The sequence below is a fragment of the Saccostrea cucullata genome, unplaced genomic scaffold (genome assembly GCF_032062105.1).
Source record: "Saccostrea cucullata isolate Sc308-1 unplaced genomic scaffold, CSIRO_AGI_Scuc_v1 ctg1483, whole genome shotgun sequence".
Lineage (NCBI taxonomy): Eukaryota > Metazoa > Mollusca > Bivalvia > Ostreida > Ostreidae > Saccostrea > Saccostrea cuccullata.
The window spans coordinates 420,268-437,025 of record NW_026932763.1 but is presented as its reverse complement, the minus strand read 5'-3'; the positions used below and the strand labels follow the sequence as shown (position 1 = coordinate 437,025).

At 32.3% G+C, this 16,758-nt stretch overlaps 2 protein-coding genes across 2 annotated transcripts; both read left to right on the top strand.

Moving 5' to 3' along the window:
• The first annotated feature begins 1,337 nt into the window (after window positions 1–1,337).
• On the top strand, window positions 1,338–4,631 carry LOC134236053 (multiple epidermal growth factor-like domains protein 11). The gene is made up of 9 exons (XM_062718235.1): window positions 1,338–1,395; window positions 1,910–2,047; window positions 2,225–2,365; window positions 2,851–2,985; window positions 3,166–3,306; window positions 3,495–3,629; window positions 3,821–3,961; window positions 4,070–4,184; window positions 4,327–4,631. The coding sequence occupies exons 1-9, from the start codon at window positions 1,338–1,340 to the stop codon at window positions 4,484–4,486; spliced, it is 1,164 nt and encodes a 387-aa protein (XP_062574219.1). The 3' UTR covers window positions 4,487–4,631.
• A 2,682-nt stretch (window positions 4,632–7,313) lies between these two features.
• Window positions 7,314–16,421, top strand: LOC134236046 (uncharacterized). Its single transcript, XM_062718234.1, has 3 exons — window positions 7,314–7,435; window positions 9,916–9,978; window positions 15,275–16,421. Exons 1-3 carry the CDS (start codon window positions 7,348–7,350, stop codon window positions 15,448–15,450), a joined length of 327 nt encoding a protein of 108 aa, XP_062574218.1. The 5' UTR covers window positions 7,314–7,347; the 3' UTR covers window positions 15,451–16,421.
• Window positions 16,422–16,758: the final 337 nt, after the last annotated feature.

Sequence of the window (16,758 nt, the reverse complement as noted above, 5' to 3'; positions counted from 1 at the left end):
CCTGAAGTTCGGTCCAGAGAACACCCTCTTTGACATCCTTCTGCTTTTGTTCTTTCTTTGGAGAGTTGTGAACTTCCTCTGCAATAGAGCTAACCTTCGCTTTGGTTAATCGTCCCTTCCTCTCCTTTTCCCTAGCGACAATAGTGCTGAATTGCTGAATAAGCTCATCATCTTCAACTTTAGAGTCCAAAATTGGTTTCACTTCCCGTCGAAGTGTCTCATCATTCAGTCCTATATACAAAGTGTGTAGGAACACCGGCGTGACAAGCTTTTCATCATAATGTACCTCAGCTCCTTCTTCTTTGGATACAAACAGGATCTTTTGTTTCAGGCTTAATAATTTTAACAGAAAATCTTGAGGCTCATCCCTCCCTTGTGTAGAATTTGTCAGGTGAGTATATAGCTCAGTCGCTGATCTCTCCTCATAGTGTGACCGAAGAATTTTACGCAATGATGATAGTGACAACTTGTCACGTCCCTCCAAATAACTTCTCAAAGGTAGGGTAGGTGAAATGGCTCTGGTGACCCCATCAATTATGTCTGCTTCAGTGTACGACTTGCGAATGCCGGCCTCAATCTGTCTAATAAGGCTAACAAATGAGAGTCTGGTAGGGCGGTCAGAAATTTCACCACATATTTTGAAGTCCTTATGACACAAAGGTGGGTGCTTGATTTTAGTATCAACAGTTGGTGTTGGTGCTGGTCCCGAACCTTTTTCTGTCTTAATGGTGACTTTCTTTGGGGTCAATGCATCATTAAGGAGTAGTAAAGTTGTAAAGTTACCATCTTCAGATTTTTCTTCTTGATCCAACCAGGCGATGATAGCTTTTATGGCCAGAAATTTGTCTGTCTTCTCTGGCTATGTGGTGATCTGATGGCTCTTTAAGATGACACGAAGAGTTTCAACTGGTGCTTGGTACAACTTGGCCAGGACCTCAAATTCTAGTTCTTGTTCTTCTCCCATGGCTTTGGAAACAACTATCCCGGACGAGCCCCCAAATGTTACATATAGCCACTTGACCTGGAGAAAATAAGATAGATGTTAGGTGTTTACACTTTTATTGTAGGACGAGGCACCAAATTCTAACTTCTGACTCAATTTTACAAAATGTGTTTACAAGAGGAAATACGGTAATTTCATACAAACTGCACGTAATTCAACAGTGCGCATTCAGATGAGTATATACGGTAATTTCATAATTCATTCAATAAAGCTTAATAAAGTATAATTACAATCCTTACATGTACAATATAACAGTTAATGACATCTGACCTTTATGAATTATGTAAATTATACGACATTCTAATTAAAAATGATAGAATACTGAAAAGTACAAATGGCGGGAACATGTGCCGCACATGTGCTTGGCCTAGTCAACAATTTTCATAATTCAAGTTAATAATTGTGTGACCTAACATATACTGACTAGAAACATATCAAATGGATTTCAATAATAAGTTCGGTAATATACATTGCATATAAATGTGCTAATTAAATAATTACCTGGAGAAAATAAGATAGATGTTAGGTGTTTACACTTTTATTGTAGGACGAGGCACCAAATTCTAACTTCTGACAAAGAAGAGCTCAGCGAAAAGTTACAAAAACAATATTAGAGTTATCGCTCTTTGCTCATAATAAAACTTGGTACCCCCCCAAATACCACACCTAACATTAGCTTCATTCCTTATAATTTAATTTCAGTATAGACAATAAGTTTTTCCTCCAGAATAAGGCTTCAGATTGAGCATTAGTTAAAAAGTAACGTCAAGTGGAGTAATACGTTTTTGACGTAACTCATTGTGACATAGGCAAGTTATGTTATCCAAGATATTATATGTTCCTCTGAATGCGTCAGCCAATGAAATAGCTTGATACAAGTGAAATTAAATTATTTGGTTTTAACAGAATGCAGCGGTGGTGGATATGGCCAGGATTGTAAACAGAGATGTGGAGCGTGTCTAGGGTATAAACAATGTCACCAAATCAATGGATCCTGTCTTGAAGGATGTGATGCAGGATTTATAGGATTGCTTTGTAAAATGGGTAAAAATTTAACAATTTAAGTTAAGCATTTATGGCTAGCATTTTTTTTTATCGGTTGTATTTGTCATTTTAGAATACGTAAACACTCTAGCAGACAAATTATCATCGGTCATATCATTTAACAGTACATAAACACTTTAGCAGACAAACGGCATACAATGTAGAAATTTATATTAGGTTGTTCTCTTGGAAAATTTGGCGTCAACTGTAATGAAAATTGTAATGGGAACTGTGGTGTACCATTTAGATGTAACAGAACGACAGGAGAATGTGAGGGAGGATGTCAACCAGGTTGGGAGGGACCTCGATGCGAAGAAGGTTCCAGATTACTGTTTTAATATGGCTTTTAAAATTTAATGCTATTTTTCTCCTGTTTCTATTAATTACTTAAAACTGCATTTCCGATAAGACAATTCAATTTCTTATGTACGAGAATATATGAAAAAAGGATAGTGAAATGAAATTCATTGATGAAAAAGTATTAAATAAAAGTGGTTTTTTTTTAGGTTATGCTTATTTGATGATCGCTACCTTCAACACCTTAAGCTGATATGAAATGATATAATTGAACTAAGCCACCATTGATAGACTTCTTTTGAGATATCATACCTCACGGCCTTCAAATTTTGACCTTAAATGAGCATTCAGAGCTAAATATATTGATACGTAGGTTTCTTTTATGGTGCAAATTCTTCTCACTGGGCATCTTTGGGCTAGGGTGTTGCAATAGTTATTTTTATTAAACACATTTCTCTACAATATTTAATTGAATTACACTGTAGTTTATTAATTGGTTTTAACAGAATGCAGCAGAGGATATGGACAGAATTGTGAACAGACCTGTGGAGCTTGTCTGGGATATGAACAATGTCGCCACATCAATGGGTCGTGTCTTGAAGGATGTGATGCAGGATTTGAAGGATTTTTTTGTAAAACGGGTAAAAAATTAATAATTTAAGTTAAGCATTGATAGCTAGCATTTTTTTTTATCATCGGCTCTATTTGTCATTTTAGAATACGTAAACACTCTACCAGACTAATTATCATCGGTCATATCATTTAACAATACATAAACACTTTAGCAGACAAACGGCATACAATGTAGAAATTTATATTAGGTTGTTCTCTTGGAAAATTTGGCATCAACTGTAATGAAAATTGTAATGGGAACTGTGGTGTACCATTTAGATGTAACAGAACGACAGGAGAATGTGAGGGAGGATGTCAACCAGGTTGGGAGGGACCTCGATGCGAAGAAGGTTCCAGATTACTGTTTTAATATGGCTTTTAAACTTTAATGCTATTTTTCTCCTGATTTTTTTTATTACTAAGAACTGAATTTTCGATAAGACAATTCAATTTCTTATGTACGAGAATATATGAAAAAAGGATAATGAAATGAAATTCATGGACGAAAAAGTAATAAATAGAAATGTTTTTTTTTCAGTTTGTAAGGAAAATAAGTACGGTGAAAACTGCTCTAATTCGTGTGGATTCTGTCAGGACTCAAACTGCCACTATGTAAATGGTTCTTGTCCTGGAATATGTTCGGATGGATATATAGGAATATTATGCAATGAAAGTAATTTAACTTTCATAATTTAGAATAAAATGTAGAAAATAAGGCATAAGTATGTCAGTAGGGATTTTATACTTTTAACACATTACCTTTAATGGGTAGAAATTATATTTCACTGTTTAAAACAGAAATCAAAATATTTCATTTAGCATAGTTCTTTGTAAATTAAATGAACCTTTTACTTCAAATGACAGTGTGTAAGGCAGGATTTTATGGAGAGAATTGCAAAAAAGAATGCAGCATTTTCTGCAAGTCATCACGTGACTGCAACCACGTGACAGGATATTGTAATGAAGGATGTATTGGTGGATGGCAGGGTGCTATGTGTTTACAAGGTTAATAGTTAATAATCTACTTAATGTTATCACAACGTTGAAATAAAGGAATATTATGTTACATCAATAGATCCAAAATTATCGATATGATTTTTTTTCTCTATGCAGTTGCAGAGAAAACTATTGATACTGATTGTCTCGCAAGATTTAATGGTGTTCTTGCCTCTCTCTGTGTTTGTCTAATAATAATCGGCATTTTAATTGCCTACATCTGTATCTATAGGTAAGTTATCTTTGATGAATATATAGGACAAGCAAACATCTCTCTCTCTCCTTCTCTTTATCTCTCTCTCATATTTCAAAATTCCTAGATTTGTTTAGGGAAAAAACTGACAATTTTCAACACAATTTGAATATCTCTGTAGATGGAATCTGAAAGGAAAAATAAGGAAATCGATGTATAAAGAAGATAAAGAGACAAAGTCAACATCATTTAACATGGGAATTAGCTCTAATAAAATTGATGAAGACGACAAGAACAGATATCAGGAGCTGGGGGGAACTGGCGCTACCATCAGATTATGATCGGATCTGAACGTTCACATCTTATATTCATATTGGCCAAAGTTATAGCGAGCGCAGCGAGGCGCCGCGAAGTTGACCGAATATGTCTCGCAGTAATAAACAGATTCATTTTTATATAATTTAATTTTCAACATCAAAGTTTAAAACAAATAGTTTTTAATAAATAGATTTAACAATCCCAGACTTAATGCTAGATGTCTCTGCATTAATTTCTCTTGGGCTTTTTTGTGACAAACATGTACGTCATAGGAACTATTTACACTCAGATAAAGTAATTATGCAAATAGTCATTGATAGAACAAAAAAATAAAAAAAAAACAAAAAAAAATATATTTAACTATAGTAAATATAGATAACTGTATTTGTAAATGAAAGTGTCAAATTTTTCGCCAAAGTTTTTCAAAGTGTCAAAGTTTTCGTCAAAGTTTTTCCAAGTGTCAAACTTTTCGCTTTAGTAAACCAAAGTTTTTTAAAGTGTCAACGTTATAACTACATTTAACAATAGTAAACTATAGTATTTTTTGGTTAAGGATGTATTTGTAGCATACATGAAAACAAACAGGAAATTCCCTTAAAAACTGCTATTGTTTCTGGTCAGTGTTTATCATAGGTAGATGTTTCTTCTTGGTTTTAAAGCACTGAATAAAAACAACATTTCTTAAAGTCATTGCTTGCAAAATCGATGCTCCGCCTTCCCTCTGACTGACAATGGTGTACCATTAGCAGACATTATGGTCTGGGTAATTTTTTGTAGGTTTGTTCGGACAGTGGTCGGACAGTTCATGCAACTTTGCGGACAAGTGAATACATATGTAACAGTTGTTCCGGTGTCAAAGAATACTTTTGTATTCTCGCCCTTAATACACTGATATACTACCCTCATTCCTTAATTAAAGTCCCGATTCCAGAAAACACTTTGGGTCCTTTACAAAAATGTACTTGGTTCTTTGTCATCTGGGTGTGTGTTTGACTGGCGGTCATCAGTTCTACTGCATTACTGCATTTCCTGTGCAAAGATCAAATAAGTGTGCTGTATTGCTGTTCCTTGTCACTTGGCATGTTGCCTAGCACAGCTTTTGCTTGTCCACGCAGTGACAAAGTAATTAACATGCCTTTTCAGTTAGTCCCAGCCATTCATGTAGGTACAGGCTTCAAAATGGCACGTGTAATCAAGTCAACAGCTTGAGTCGTCATAAGTCGCTGACTTACTGGCAATTTCATTGTCTCTATCTACCCTATATGTCTATGTCTGCAATGGTACTTTTGCATTGTCTCTAGAAACATTTAGCTCAGAAGGCTTCTTACGATCACCTGCTCCGATTGATAGATTGCTTTTTAATCAGTCAACTTTCCCTTATCCTTTACAATGTTCGTCAGCAAAGTGAACACTTGGTCGTGTTCTGACACTGGTATATGATTATCGAGACTTTTCTCTAGACTCATTTTTATAGTAATTTCTTTTTCCTTGTACTTTGCGGTCTGTGAATGAATATGGCGACATTTCACATTGGTCATAATACCCAGGTGATAAAATGTTAAGACTTCTTGCTTCATGCTGCTTGTCACTTTTAGTAATGGAACTGTAAAATTAACATCTCTTCAATTTCTCCTCTATCAAATTCATCGTTTAAAGCATACTTGCAATCTGAGCAATATGTTCTTTCCCCGTTGCATTCATAATGTATTTTAAGATTCCACTGCTGCCACCAAAGTTTGTAATATATGGGATCCGTGCGAACTCCTTTGGCTCGAAGTTGCGTAATAAATTCAAGGTATACAAATATGTCACTTGCCTAGTGTTGTATTTAATCTACACAAATACATTTCAACCTAGCTTCAAAGGATCAACAAGCATAATGAAAATATATGCTCACATACAGACACATTTTAATACATTGTTCTGGATTTTCCTGCATTAGTGACATTCATTTTTATTAAATGAATACCGTATAAAAAGAATTTTAAGCGAGGAACTAAATTTTGGCATTATTACCGAGGATTCTGAGATCGCTAAAATAGAACATTGCTAAAAATCAAATACATTTTATATGTAATAGCTTCATAAGTGAGCATGTTAAGCTAACATAACATCTCGCTTAAAATTGGATACCTCTTTCTGAGGATAGTGTTGCGACTTGCTAGAATTTCCAATTATACGGTAATTTATGGTTGTTTTTATAAGTATATGAGGTATTTTCATATGAATGTGCATTGTACTTATTAGTAGAAATATAGAAGAAATGACCAATCTTCAGTTTAAAGTATACTCGAAATATACGACAAAAAGAATCCTTCTAATCCCCAATAACATTGTCCATAATATATAACTTACAAGGGTGCAAATTTCTTTCTACTGCTACAAGAATAAATGAATTAAGCAGAAAATGAAGCCTTCTTACTGTGATTAATTTGGAATCTTGTCAAAAGAACCTGACACCTAGGTTTAAATATCATTTAAAACACGAGGTCAGATGACATGTAAATTTGGGGGTTTTCATAGATGATTCTACCTACTGGTTAATTGGCATATTATAAACATATTGCTTCAAAATTCATTCTGACCTTAAATTGAACGATCTATTTCAAGACTTGATTTGGAAATACTTTTTCATAAATTACGAACTTACTCCGTCGTACTGCTGTTGAATGTTAATTGGAACATATTCAAAACGGTGTTATGAACACTATTTAAAAATCCATTTGATTTGATTTTAATTTTAAACAAATGTTTTAAACCGGTTTGAACAAATATGCCTGCAAACAGGCATTTAAAATATAAATAAGGAAGTTGAGGTCTACTACAAAGTAATCTTCCAACTTAACTCCTAGAGAAAGGGTATATAAGTTTGTAATGCAACAAAATGAAATCAAGTTTTTTTTCGAGATTTTGTCTGATTATGTTTACGATATTTCTATTGATTATAATATTTACTTCGATACATCGAGAAGGTAAGTTGCATTTTCTGAGTACTTTACCCACGATTTTTATTTCTTTATTCTTAGATATAATTATACAGTTACTGTTGATATTTTTTTCTGTTTATTAGTTATTAAATCATATTTGTATCCTACAGTTTACAAACAATTATTGAATACATTTCTTTTTAAACATAACGTGAACAGTAAAAACGTAAAGGGTATTTGTAAATTTATGGATAAAAAAGCCGTATTCAAATTCAAAAGTTAATGCAATTAAATCAAATCAGAAGCAAACAAAAGCATTCTTCTAAAACATCAGAGGTAGGATTTTTTTTGCCCTGGTTATAACTTGTCTTTTTCCTAATAATATATATATAATCTTCAAGAAAATACAATATAGTTTCTTTTCCATTTTTACTAAACAGTGAATAGATATGTCGTATGTGATACATTTTAATACACTTTCAGATAAAGAAAAAGAAAATAAAATCCTTTAGAATTGTTTACCTTCAACCAAAATTCTATTATTAAATAAAATGAAAGTATCCAAGTGTCTAGGACAACCAAACGAAGACTTTTTGTATGGACCAAGTTTTATATAATAAGGTATATGTTTAACAATGGACACCCTGAAGTTTTTTTTTTTTTTTTTTTTTTTTTTTTTTCATTTCTCTATGTGCTTTTTTGGAACATACCTTTTTAAATCAAATCCACAATACAAGTATACATTATAAGATTGTTCGGATTGATAACTTTTGAATATTAAATTCGTAGAAAAATGAGTTTGGTTCATTATATACATATTTGTTTTTTAGTTTTTCTTTGGTTGTTTTTCTTCCTTTTTTTCATGACCATGACTTAATAACTATTTATAGAGAGAAGGAATAATACAAGCATACGTTGATACACCATTTATTTTTAGCATACAAGGAAAGGAATTCCCTTTAAACAGACTTCTGTGCATGACGGTGTTTAGCATATGAATGTGTAGCTTCTTGATCATAATTTGTTTAATAGAAACACATTATTTTTTTTTTATTCATTATTGATAAATGACACATAACTATTAATTTTTTCATAAGAGGATTCACTGAGAAGATTGTATGTAAACTGCAGGAAGCATATTTTTTTCTAATGCAACTACAGTCCCTGAAACGTTCTACTTTCCCACCTGAACGGTGAACGAACCCTGAACGAACGGTGAACGAACGCAGAGCGAACGGTGAGTGAACGATGTGCGAACGCTGAACGCAACTTGGTGAACGATGTGTGAACGGTGAACCGTAAGTGAACGCAGAATGCGAACTGAGCGCGAACGCGAGCGCAATGTGAACGGTGAACGAACGGTGAACGCAAGATGAACGATTTATTCGGAATACCTTCGATCTTTTCCTTACATTGAAATTATTCTGTTATTCTATTATTCAAATGTCATAAATTAATATTAATAAACAATAGATAAACAATAGATAATTATATAGATAGATAAATAAATAATAAAAACTTTTTTTTTCTGTACATAACTATGTTTAAATCGATATTTTAATAACATGATTTTAATCGCCGTAAAACATGTGTTTGTTACCGCGTGTAGTTGAAAAATAAATCTACATTATATGGTAAATAATTATGCTTATTCTTTTAACTAATAAAATAATGTGGACTTTAGAAGATAAAATTACTACTTAGATAAACAATAGATAAATAAATAGATAGGAAAAAAATAAATAATAAACACATTTTTTTCTGTACATACCCATGTTTAAATCGATATTTTAATAACATGATTTTAATCGCCGTAAAACGTGTATTTGTTACCGCGTGTAGTTAAAAAATAAAATTATCTACTTATATAGTAAATAATTATGCTTATTTTTTTCACTTATAAAATAATGTGGACTTTAGAAGATAGAACTGCTACTTATAGAATGAATTAATTTCATTGTACCCGGTTGAAACAACTAAACATGTATTTTCGTGCCAACGCGATTCTGAGTAAAATAACGGATTTTTTTTTTTTTTGAAATTCACAATTGTCTGTTAACGTATTGCATAAGAACACCCGATTGCAAAATATTCTATATTTATGTTTCAATTTGAATTTTTTATGATAATTATATTACCTAACTTCTACATGTATCTGTAGACATTTCCAGGTCGTGATTATTCTCGGACAAGATGATGGAAAGAGGCATTAAAATAATTTGTAATAGATTAAATTTTAAAAACTAAAAACTAAATAAGTAAAGTGCTGTCATAGTTTTTATTAAACAGAAAAAATGTACGAGAGAGAGAGAGAGAGAGAGAGAGAGAGAGAGAGAGAGAGAGAGAGAGAGAGAGAGAGAGATCTCCCCCCATTCTCAGATATCTGTTGTATCAAATAGAAATTCTTATTATTTTTCCGAAATTGTCCAAGCAATAAAAATATTCAAATTCTTAAGATTAACAAATTCAATTCACAGTAACTATTGGCTTTTATTTTCCATCTTCATTTTCACATGGTTCACCAGACGTGCTTGGCCTGCCAATCAAAGCGGAGGTGTGGAAATCTCGTTTCACCGAGCATGGCAAAGGTAAAGAGTCATGTAGTATTTCCAAAAAGTTTTAATATTTTTACTTTTCATTTTTAGATCTGAATTTTATACGCCCGTCTTAAGACGGGACGTATTATGTTATAGGCTTCGTGTCCGTCCGTCTGTCTAGCTGTCCGTCTGTTAGCTTTTCTCGTGTCCGGCTCATAACTTTAATACTATAAGGCCTAGAGTTACCAAACGTTGTCAGCTGATACATCTTGGGTAGAAGGTGTGTCTCGCACAAAAAGTAGGTCACTCTGACCTTTAATAAAGATGCTATAACCAAATATGGAAAAATCCTGTCCGGCTCATAACTAGAAAACTATGAGACCTAGAGCTTTCAAACTTGGCAAAAGTATACAGCTATTGTAGAAGGTGTGTCGCAGCCTATTTCAAGGTCACTGTGACCTTTAATTTAAGTGATTTTTTTTTAAAACTAAGTCTTTTAAATTTCAAACTTCATATACCTTAAAAATTTAAAAATATAGTTGTATCCTTATTAAAAAATGTTAAATTAAGTAAAACCATATTTTTTTCATTATATACTTTACAGCAATCTGTAATATATGTTTATGCTTTGAGAGGAATTCAGTTTGTCCCATGGGCATAATTATCAAGCACTGGTCAAGAAGAATTTTGATAGCAGAAACTTTGCATGTCAAATTAGAGAGAAATTAATGAGTTTATTGTCAGGAGCTAAGAGCATCTCTAGCAATGATGCAGCTGTTATCTTAATTTATCTCTTGGGAGTTGGGCAAAAAGAAATGGCCTCATAGTTGCTTGTGTTAATTAAGAGTTCTTGATGGCTAGTCCAGATAAAGATCTTTCAATTGGTGTAATGTAATTAAAACAAATTGATGTTTTAGTGTATGATTAAAACTAAATTAGTATTGTATAGTATGATTAAAACTAATTATACATGTGTTCATTGAAAAAAATATATATATTTCAATTTTTATATATTTGCAACAAATTGCAGTCATGTCTCACATTGAATTTTATAGTCAGAAGAAATTATAATTTATGTTTGATTTTTTTATTTAAACTCTAGCATTTCTATTATTTCATAAAATATGCAATAAACAATTTAAGTTTAAGTAAGCTGCAGATGGATATTTGTTATGCTCTAACACAACCAGTTTAGAGTTATATGATGTATTTCTTATAAACAATCCCTACATTGCAAGTCTCTTAGAGATGTATGATAAGAAATGGAAATTAAATCATTGAAATCTGTGTCAATCTGTTAATCAAGGCTACCTGATTTCCTTGCATCCTAACCAATTTATTATTATTGAACAATATTTGACAGGCTATCATGCTGTGGCGGGGCACTTTATTGCATTCCTGCAGAGAAAATATATAAATAATGGGAATTTATACTTCTAAGGATTAAGTTTGAAATTGAATTTGAAACATATTCCCTGCCAATTTTAAAAACTACTGTCCGTACATGTATATTTCGAAATACTTTTGTTTAATGACTGTTTGATGTTCGTTTTAAAATTAATTTTTCTTGTGTTACAATACACTTTAAATATTAATTGAAATATTCTGGATATACTAGCTAAGTATTTGATATCGGGAGATAACGCACGGAAGGGGGGGGGGGGGGGGGCTCGTAATCACATTGAATGGCAAACATATATTTAGGTACGGTGAATTAAGGAATTCTTCTTCTCTAATATTACACTTAACTTAGTGTACAAAAAAATCTAATGTATTACATTTTAAACAGTTGGTCTTTTCTAAAATTTAAAAGCATGCTAATAAATTTCATTAGCTCTAGAGATATTAAATTAACTGAATATCTGCTGTACTGTTCATAATTCTCAGACCTATGTGTAGTTCTCATATATTTTTTCGTGAATTTTTTTAAAATACATGTTAGAAATAATTTTGTTGTGTATTTTTGTCTTACTTAGATATCCATCCATAAATGATTTGTCGTTTTTACATTACAACAAGATGATGCCGAGCGTGAAGCATTTTTACATCGCCCTTTATTAAATTTAATATTTTAGCATCGTTCTACATACATGTAGGTATTTAATGTATTATTTTTTAGGGAAATTTCACGGATAAAGTAACAGCTAGGTTATATTTATAGAAATATAAATATCGTAGATAACTTTCGCAATGAAATAATTATTCTTCAAACACGATATTTTAGTTATTCAATTAAAAAAGGTGTAAATCCTTACCATCAAAAAGATAAGTCCTTTCACTTCGGAGTTCCGAATGACAATGAAGACTGAACGATAAGTGAACAGTGAACGCAAGGTGAACGCAAAGTAAACGGAACGAAGAGCGAACGGTGAACGTTTTGTGAACAGTGAACGCGAGCGCACGGTGAACGGTGAACGCAAAACTGTGAACGGAGAGCGAACGGTGAACACACGCTGAACGAACGGTGAGCGAACGGTAAAAAGGGAAAGTAGAACGTTTCAGGGACTGTATGTGAAGGCTTTCCGAAGCTCTAAATGCGCCCAATCCATACAACTGCATAGCAAGGTCGATTTTGATTTTTATTTGTACTTTAGGTATTTAAGTATGACCAATTTATGTAGACTATATTAAAACACATTTGTAACGATATCACTTGATTACGGAAGCCCAATAGTGCAAACCATAAATAAATGAAGAAAAATGAAATTATTAAATAAAGAAAAACGAAATCATTAAATTAAGAAAAACGATATTATTAAATTAAGAAAAACGAAATTGATGTATAAAGAAAAACGAAATTGATGTATAAAGAAAAACGAAATTAATATATAAAGGAAACTAAACTAGAAAGTCTGCTATTGCAAACTATAGCGTATGTCGCCCCAGACTGGAGAGGACTGTATTATTTTGTATTACAAAAACAATACCGATAAGATAAGCTTGTAAAACCATTAATTCGTATCAGTCCTTTTAATACTAAGATTTAAGAACGACGAATGTTCAAGGGACCAGAGAGAAGACTTGCGGTAAAAATTCGTCGCTTTTTGCAGGTTTCCATGGCTATGGTAGCCATTTTGAAACTGAATGAACACACAACACAACTACATCAAGTGATCTTGCTTTGTGGAAAGTTTCAGGAAGATTGTCCCAGCCTTATCCGAGAAACAGTCCGTAGAACAAAAAACATGAGTACAATCGCAATATGTTGCCCAACTTCTTTCGGGGCCACATAATAAATATAAAAAGAAAAACGAATTAATATGCGAAGAAAAAAGAAATTATTTAATAAAGAAAAACGAAATAATTTAATAAACCATTTCGTTTTTCTTAATTTAATAATTTCGTTTTTCCTTATATATTAATTTCATTATAAATGGGTTTATCAGAATAAATTGCAGAAATATTTAAGAAAAACATGAATGTTAAGATTCCATTGTTTATAACATACGTACGAGGGTTGATCCAAAAGTAATGTCACAACTTCGATAAAATTGCTATAATTCGACGTAAAACAACAAAATTACACATGATGAAAACTTCATTAATTTCAAATGAGACATGAAAAATTCAAAGGAATATGATGTATACTTTCCAAAATATCAGATTTTAAACGATGGTAATTGCAATTATTATAGTCGCCGCACCTAAATATAACATCATATGACGGATACACACCGTGATTCTTTCAAGCGTTTTCCCTATATTTCATCAAAAAATATTTGTGATTCGCAAAGACTTTCACCAATTTCACTCTCTTTAAGAATTCTTGGTACCATTATACACTCAATCTTTTCATAATTAAGCCCTTTGTCAAAATATTTTAAACAGTAGCAGAATACAAACTTAAAAATTCACATGTCACTCTATCCCTTTGTGTGTTTTGACAACGTCAGACACCATTGAATGTTTCCATCTGATCTCCTATCTTTCGGTCTTCTTGTCCTCTGCTGATCATTCAATGACACACCATCCGACCAAAATTACTGAAATCATCTATTACGAAGTCTCTCACTTATATTCTTTATTCTGTGAGTCTTATTTATTAACACAACTGTCGCTAGTGATGATTTCTATATTTTGAAGCAAAAATGCAGTACACTTCGTCGAGCCGGGTTTTTTTTTTTTATCATTTCGACAATTTCGACAATCCCTTTGTTCACTTCAACAGAGTAAAACAACAATATTTATGATCACAAATACCAATGCCATCATTTGATTTTCAATAAAAGACTAGAAATTGACTTGAATTGTGTCTTTTAAAAAAATGAGAGATTAGGTGCTTTTTTTAGAACCTTTTTAATGGGTTTGTATTTTTCATTCTGACAAAAAATACACTTTAAAACTTGACGTTCAGTTGTGACGCGGCGACACCCACTATGCTCTATATTTCAAACATCTATAAAATAAATTCAAATAAACATTATTACATGAGAATTTCAATGTTAATTAGATTTGTAATTGTGCATCTTTTGGTATATTGTATTTGATAATATGACGCCAAATATAAAAGATATGGACAGTGTGACATTACTTTTGGATCAACCCTCGTATTTGTGAATTTTAACATTTAGGAAATTTCGATGGCTCATTATTCAATTATCGCACAAAACATGCATTAGAAAATGCTGTAAAGGAATACGTTACCGATCGGAAATGTCTTTAGCCTTTATGCAAATTATCACGCAACCCAATCTATTGTTCACATCATGAAATCGAAAAATAAGACAGCTATTCCCTGTATAATAGTACACGGTGATACTTTCTTGGAGGCCTAAACGTATCTCTGTAAAGCAAACCATTTGTCAATATATTCATTTGTTTATGAAATATTGGCAGCAAACCAATTCTATGCGCTTAAATTTTTTATTCTTTACATAACTTAGCAGAGTAGGTGTCTTCAATGAAAAAAAATCGATCTTAAATAAAATTCTCTCCTCCTGAGCATTTTTTCTGATAATGTACATGTTTGCGAGTACTTATTATGCAGATGTTAAGACTCTTCAACGTCAAATCACGAGAATGATATTTTGCAAATGGAAAGTTGTTCCAGAGATTATATAGATTTCAGCACCATAAAAAAGGGAATGAAATTTTATTTTTGCGCGTGATTCTTTTCCAAAAATTACGCGATACTTAATTCCTTGCGTATATTTATGAGGAACAGTGTCTTCCTTACCTCAAATGTCAGACCTGGACTATCAAAAAAGGATTTTTTAATTGAAATGAAATTACCATGTATATATGCTACTGTGCAAAAAACAGAAATTGATTCTGCATTCATGTTCTTTTTATCAACACCGCAGGACAACGCGAGTCAAGAAGAATAAATCTTTTTTTTTCTTACTAGATCGTTTTGGACATAATGAGATCTCTGTGGAGGTACAATTTACTATTGCGGAGGTTACATCTGGAATTAGTGGAACACGACCAAAGGCAGCACCGGCTGGACATCCAGTTATACCCCCTATACGACCAATGCCACCACCTCCACCTAAGAAGATATGTTTGAAAAATGATTTTTAGAGGAAACCTGTCTTAATAATTTTACACAGTTACTCGGAGAGAGAGAGAGAGAGAGAGAGAGAGAGAGAGAGAGAAAGAGAGAGAGAAAGAGAGAGAGAGAATAAATATTGACGTTCTGAAACATTTGAAAGAAAAATTGATAAATTTGAATTGCTTAGCTTTGAAGATTTTCTTTTTTGAAAATGATATATTTTAAATATTTTTTTTTTTAAATCAAAAATCAAATGCATGCAATTCTTTGTCCTTGAATGTTATCATAAGCTTGATTTATGCTGTCCAAATCTATAATTTCATTGTTTACATTCATGTTTCTGTTTCTGTCTCTTGTTTTTCAATACCTTCCAATGGGTTGCGATAGAAAATGATAAACCAAAGAACAATCAGTGAAAGAAGCTTCCAGATGGCAACTGTTGATAAAATACTTATTCAATGATATGTTTTAATTTTTATATTATAGTATTTAGTAGTTATTAGGGTCTTTCGTTACAAGTAAATGCCTTCTACCGATTACCGTAATTCAGGTCTTTCGCTTGTGCAGAAGGCCTACATGCACTGATTATTCTGTTTAAGATTATTCCCTATTATTCTTTTTTCCCTAAATGCCTTTGAAACCTCATAAACCGTTCATTTCTCAACCGATTTGGTACAAATAATTAGAGATTCAGATGTTACAAGACTCAGTAAGATTGTTTTTTACATTTCAAAAATTATCTTTTGCTTTGGAGTTATTTCCCTTTAAATGAAAATATGGTACCATTCGTTTCCAGATAAAGGCCCAGAGACGTCAAAAGTTTGGGCAATATTCTACTTAATTTAAATAATTGAAGAATTGCAGTTATGCATATCTTTTTTTTTTTTTGTTACTTCTGCGCTCAAAACAGCGCTAGATAGGGTGAAAAATGTAAATGCCGTAATGCAGAAAAATTTACTTATATCTCCTTATGTATCGTTTGTACTGAAAATAAGTTGTTGAGACATGTTGAAAAAATCTCGTTCATCACTAAAAGAGGGCTAGCCCCTCAAATAAGGGATCCTGGGTCCCAGAAAGATTTTGAGTTATAGCTCATAAACGGTAAACATTTCATATAAGCTGCTATAGTGACAGTTGTTCTTTATCATTTGATTGATCTCATGAAACCATTTATTTGTATGGAACGCCAAATTAACATATATTCAAATATTTGTACCTATCTTCAAATAATTGCACCTATCTTCAAATAATTGTACCTATCTTCAATTCATTTGAAGATAGGTACAATTGAATTAAAAATAGGTACAATTGAATTAAAGATAGGTACAATTGAATTG

Bases quoted from the DNA above. Each gene is read 5' to 3' on its own strand.
- LOC134236046 (XM_062718234.1), top strand. From the start codon at position 7,348: ATGAAATCAAGTTTTTTTTCGAGATTTTGTCTGATTATGTTTACGATA. The intron at 7,436-9,915 runs GTAAGTTGCATT...ATGGTTCACCAG, and splicing joins TACTTCGATACATCGAGAAG to ACGTGCTTGGCCTGCCAATC. The intron at 9,979-15,274 runs GTAAAGAGTCAT...TTTTCTTACTAG, and splicing joins TTTCACCGAGCATGGCAAAG to ATCGTTTTGGACATAATGAG.
- LOC134236053 (XM_062718235.1), top strand. From the start codon at position 1,338: ATGGCGGGAACATGTGCCGCACATGTGCTTGGCCTAGTCAACAATTTT. The intron at 3,962-4,069 runs GTTAATAGTTAA...TTCTCTATGCAG, and splicing joins GGGTGCTATGTGTTTACAAG to TTGCAGAGAAAACTATTGAT. The intron at 4,185-4,326 runs GTAAGTTATCTT...ATATCTCTGTAG, and splicing joins GCCTACATCTGTATCTATAG to ATGGAATCTGAAAGGAAAAA.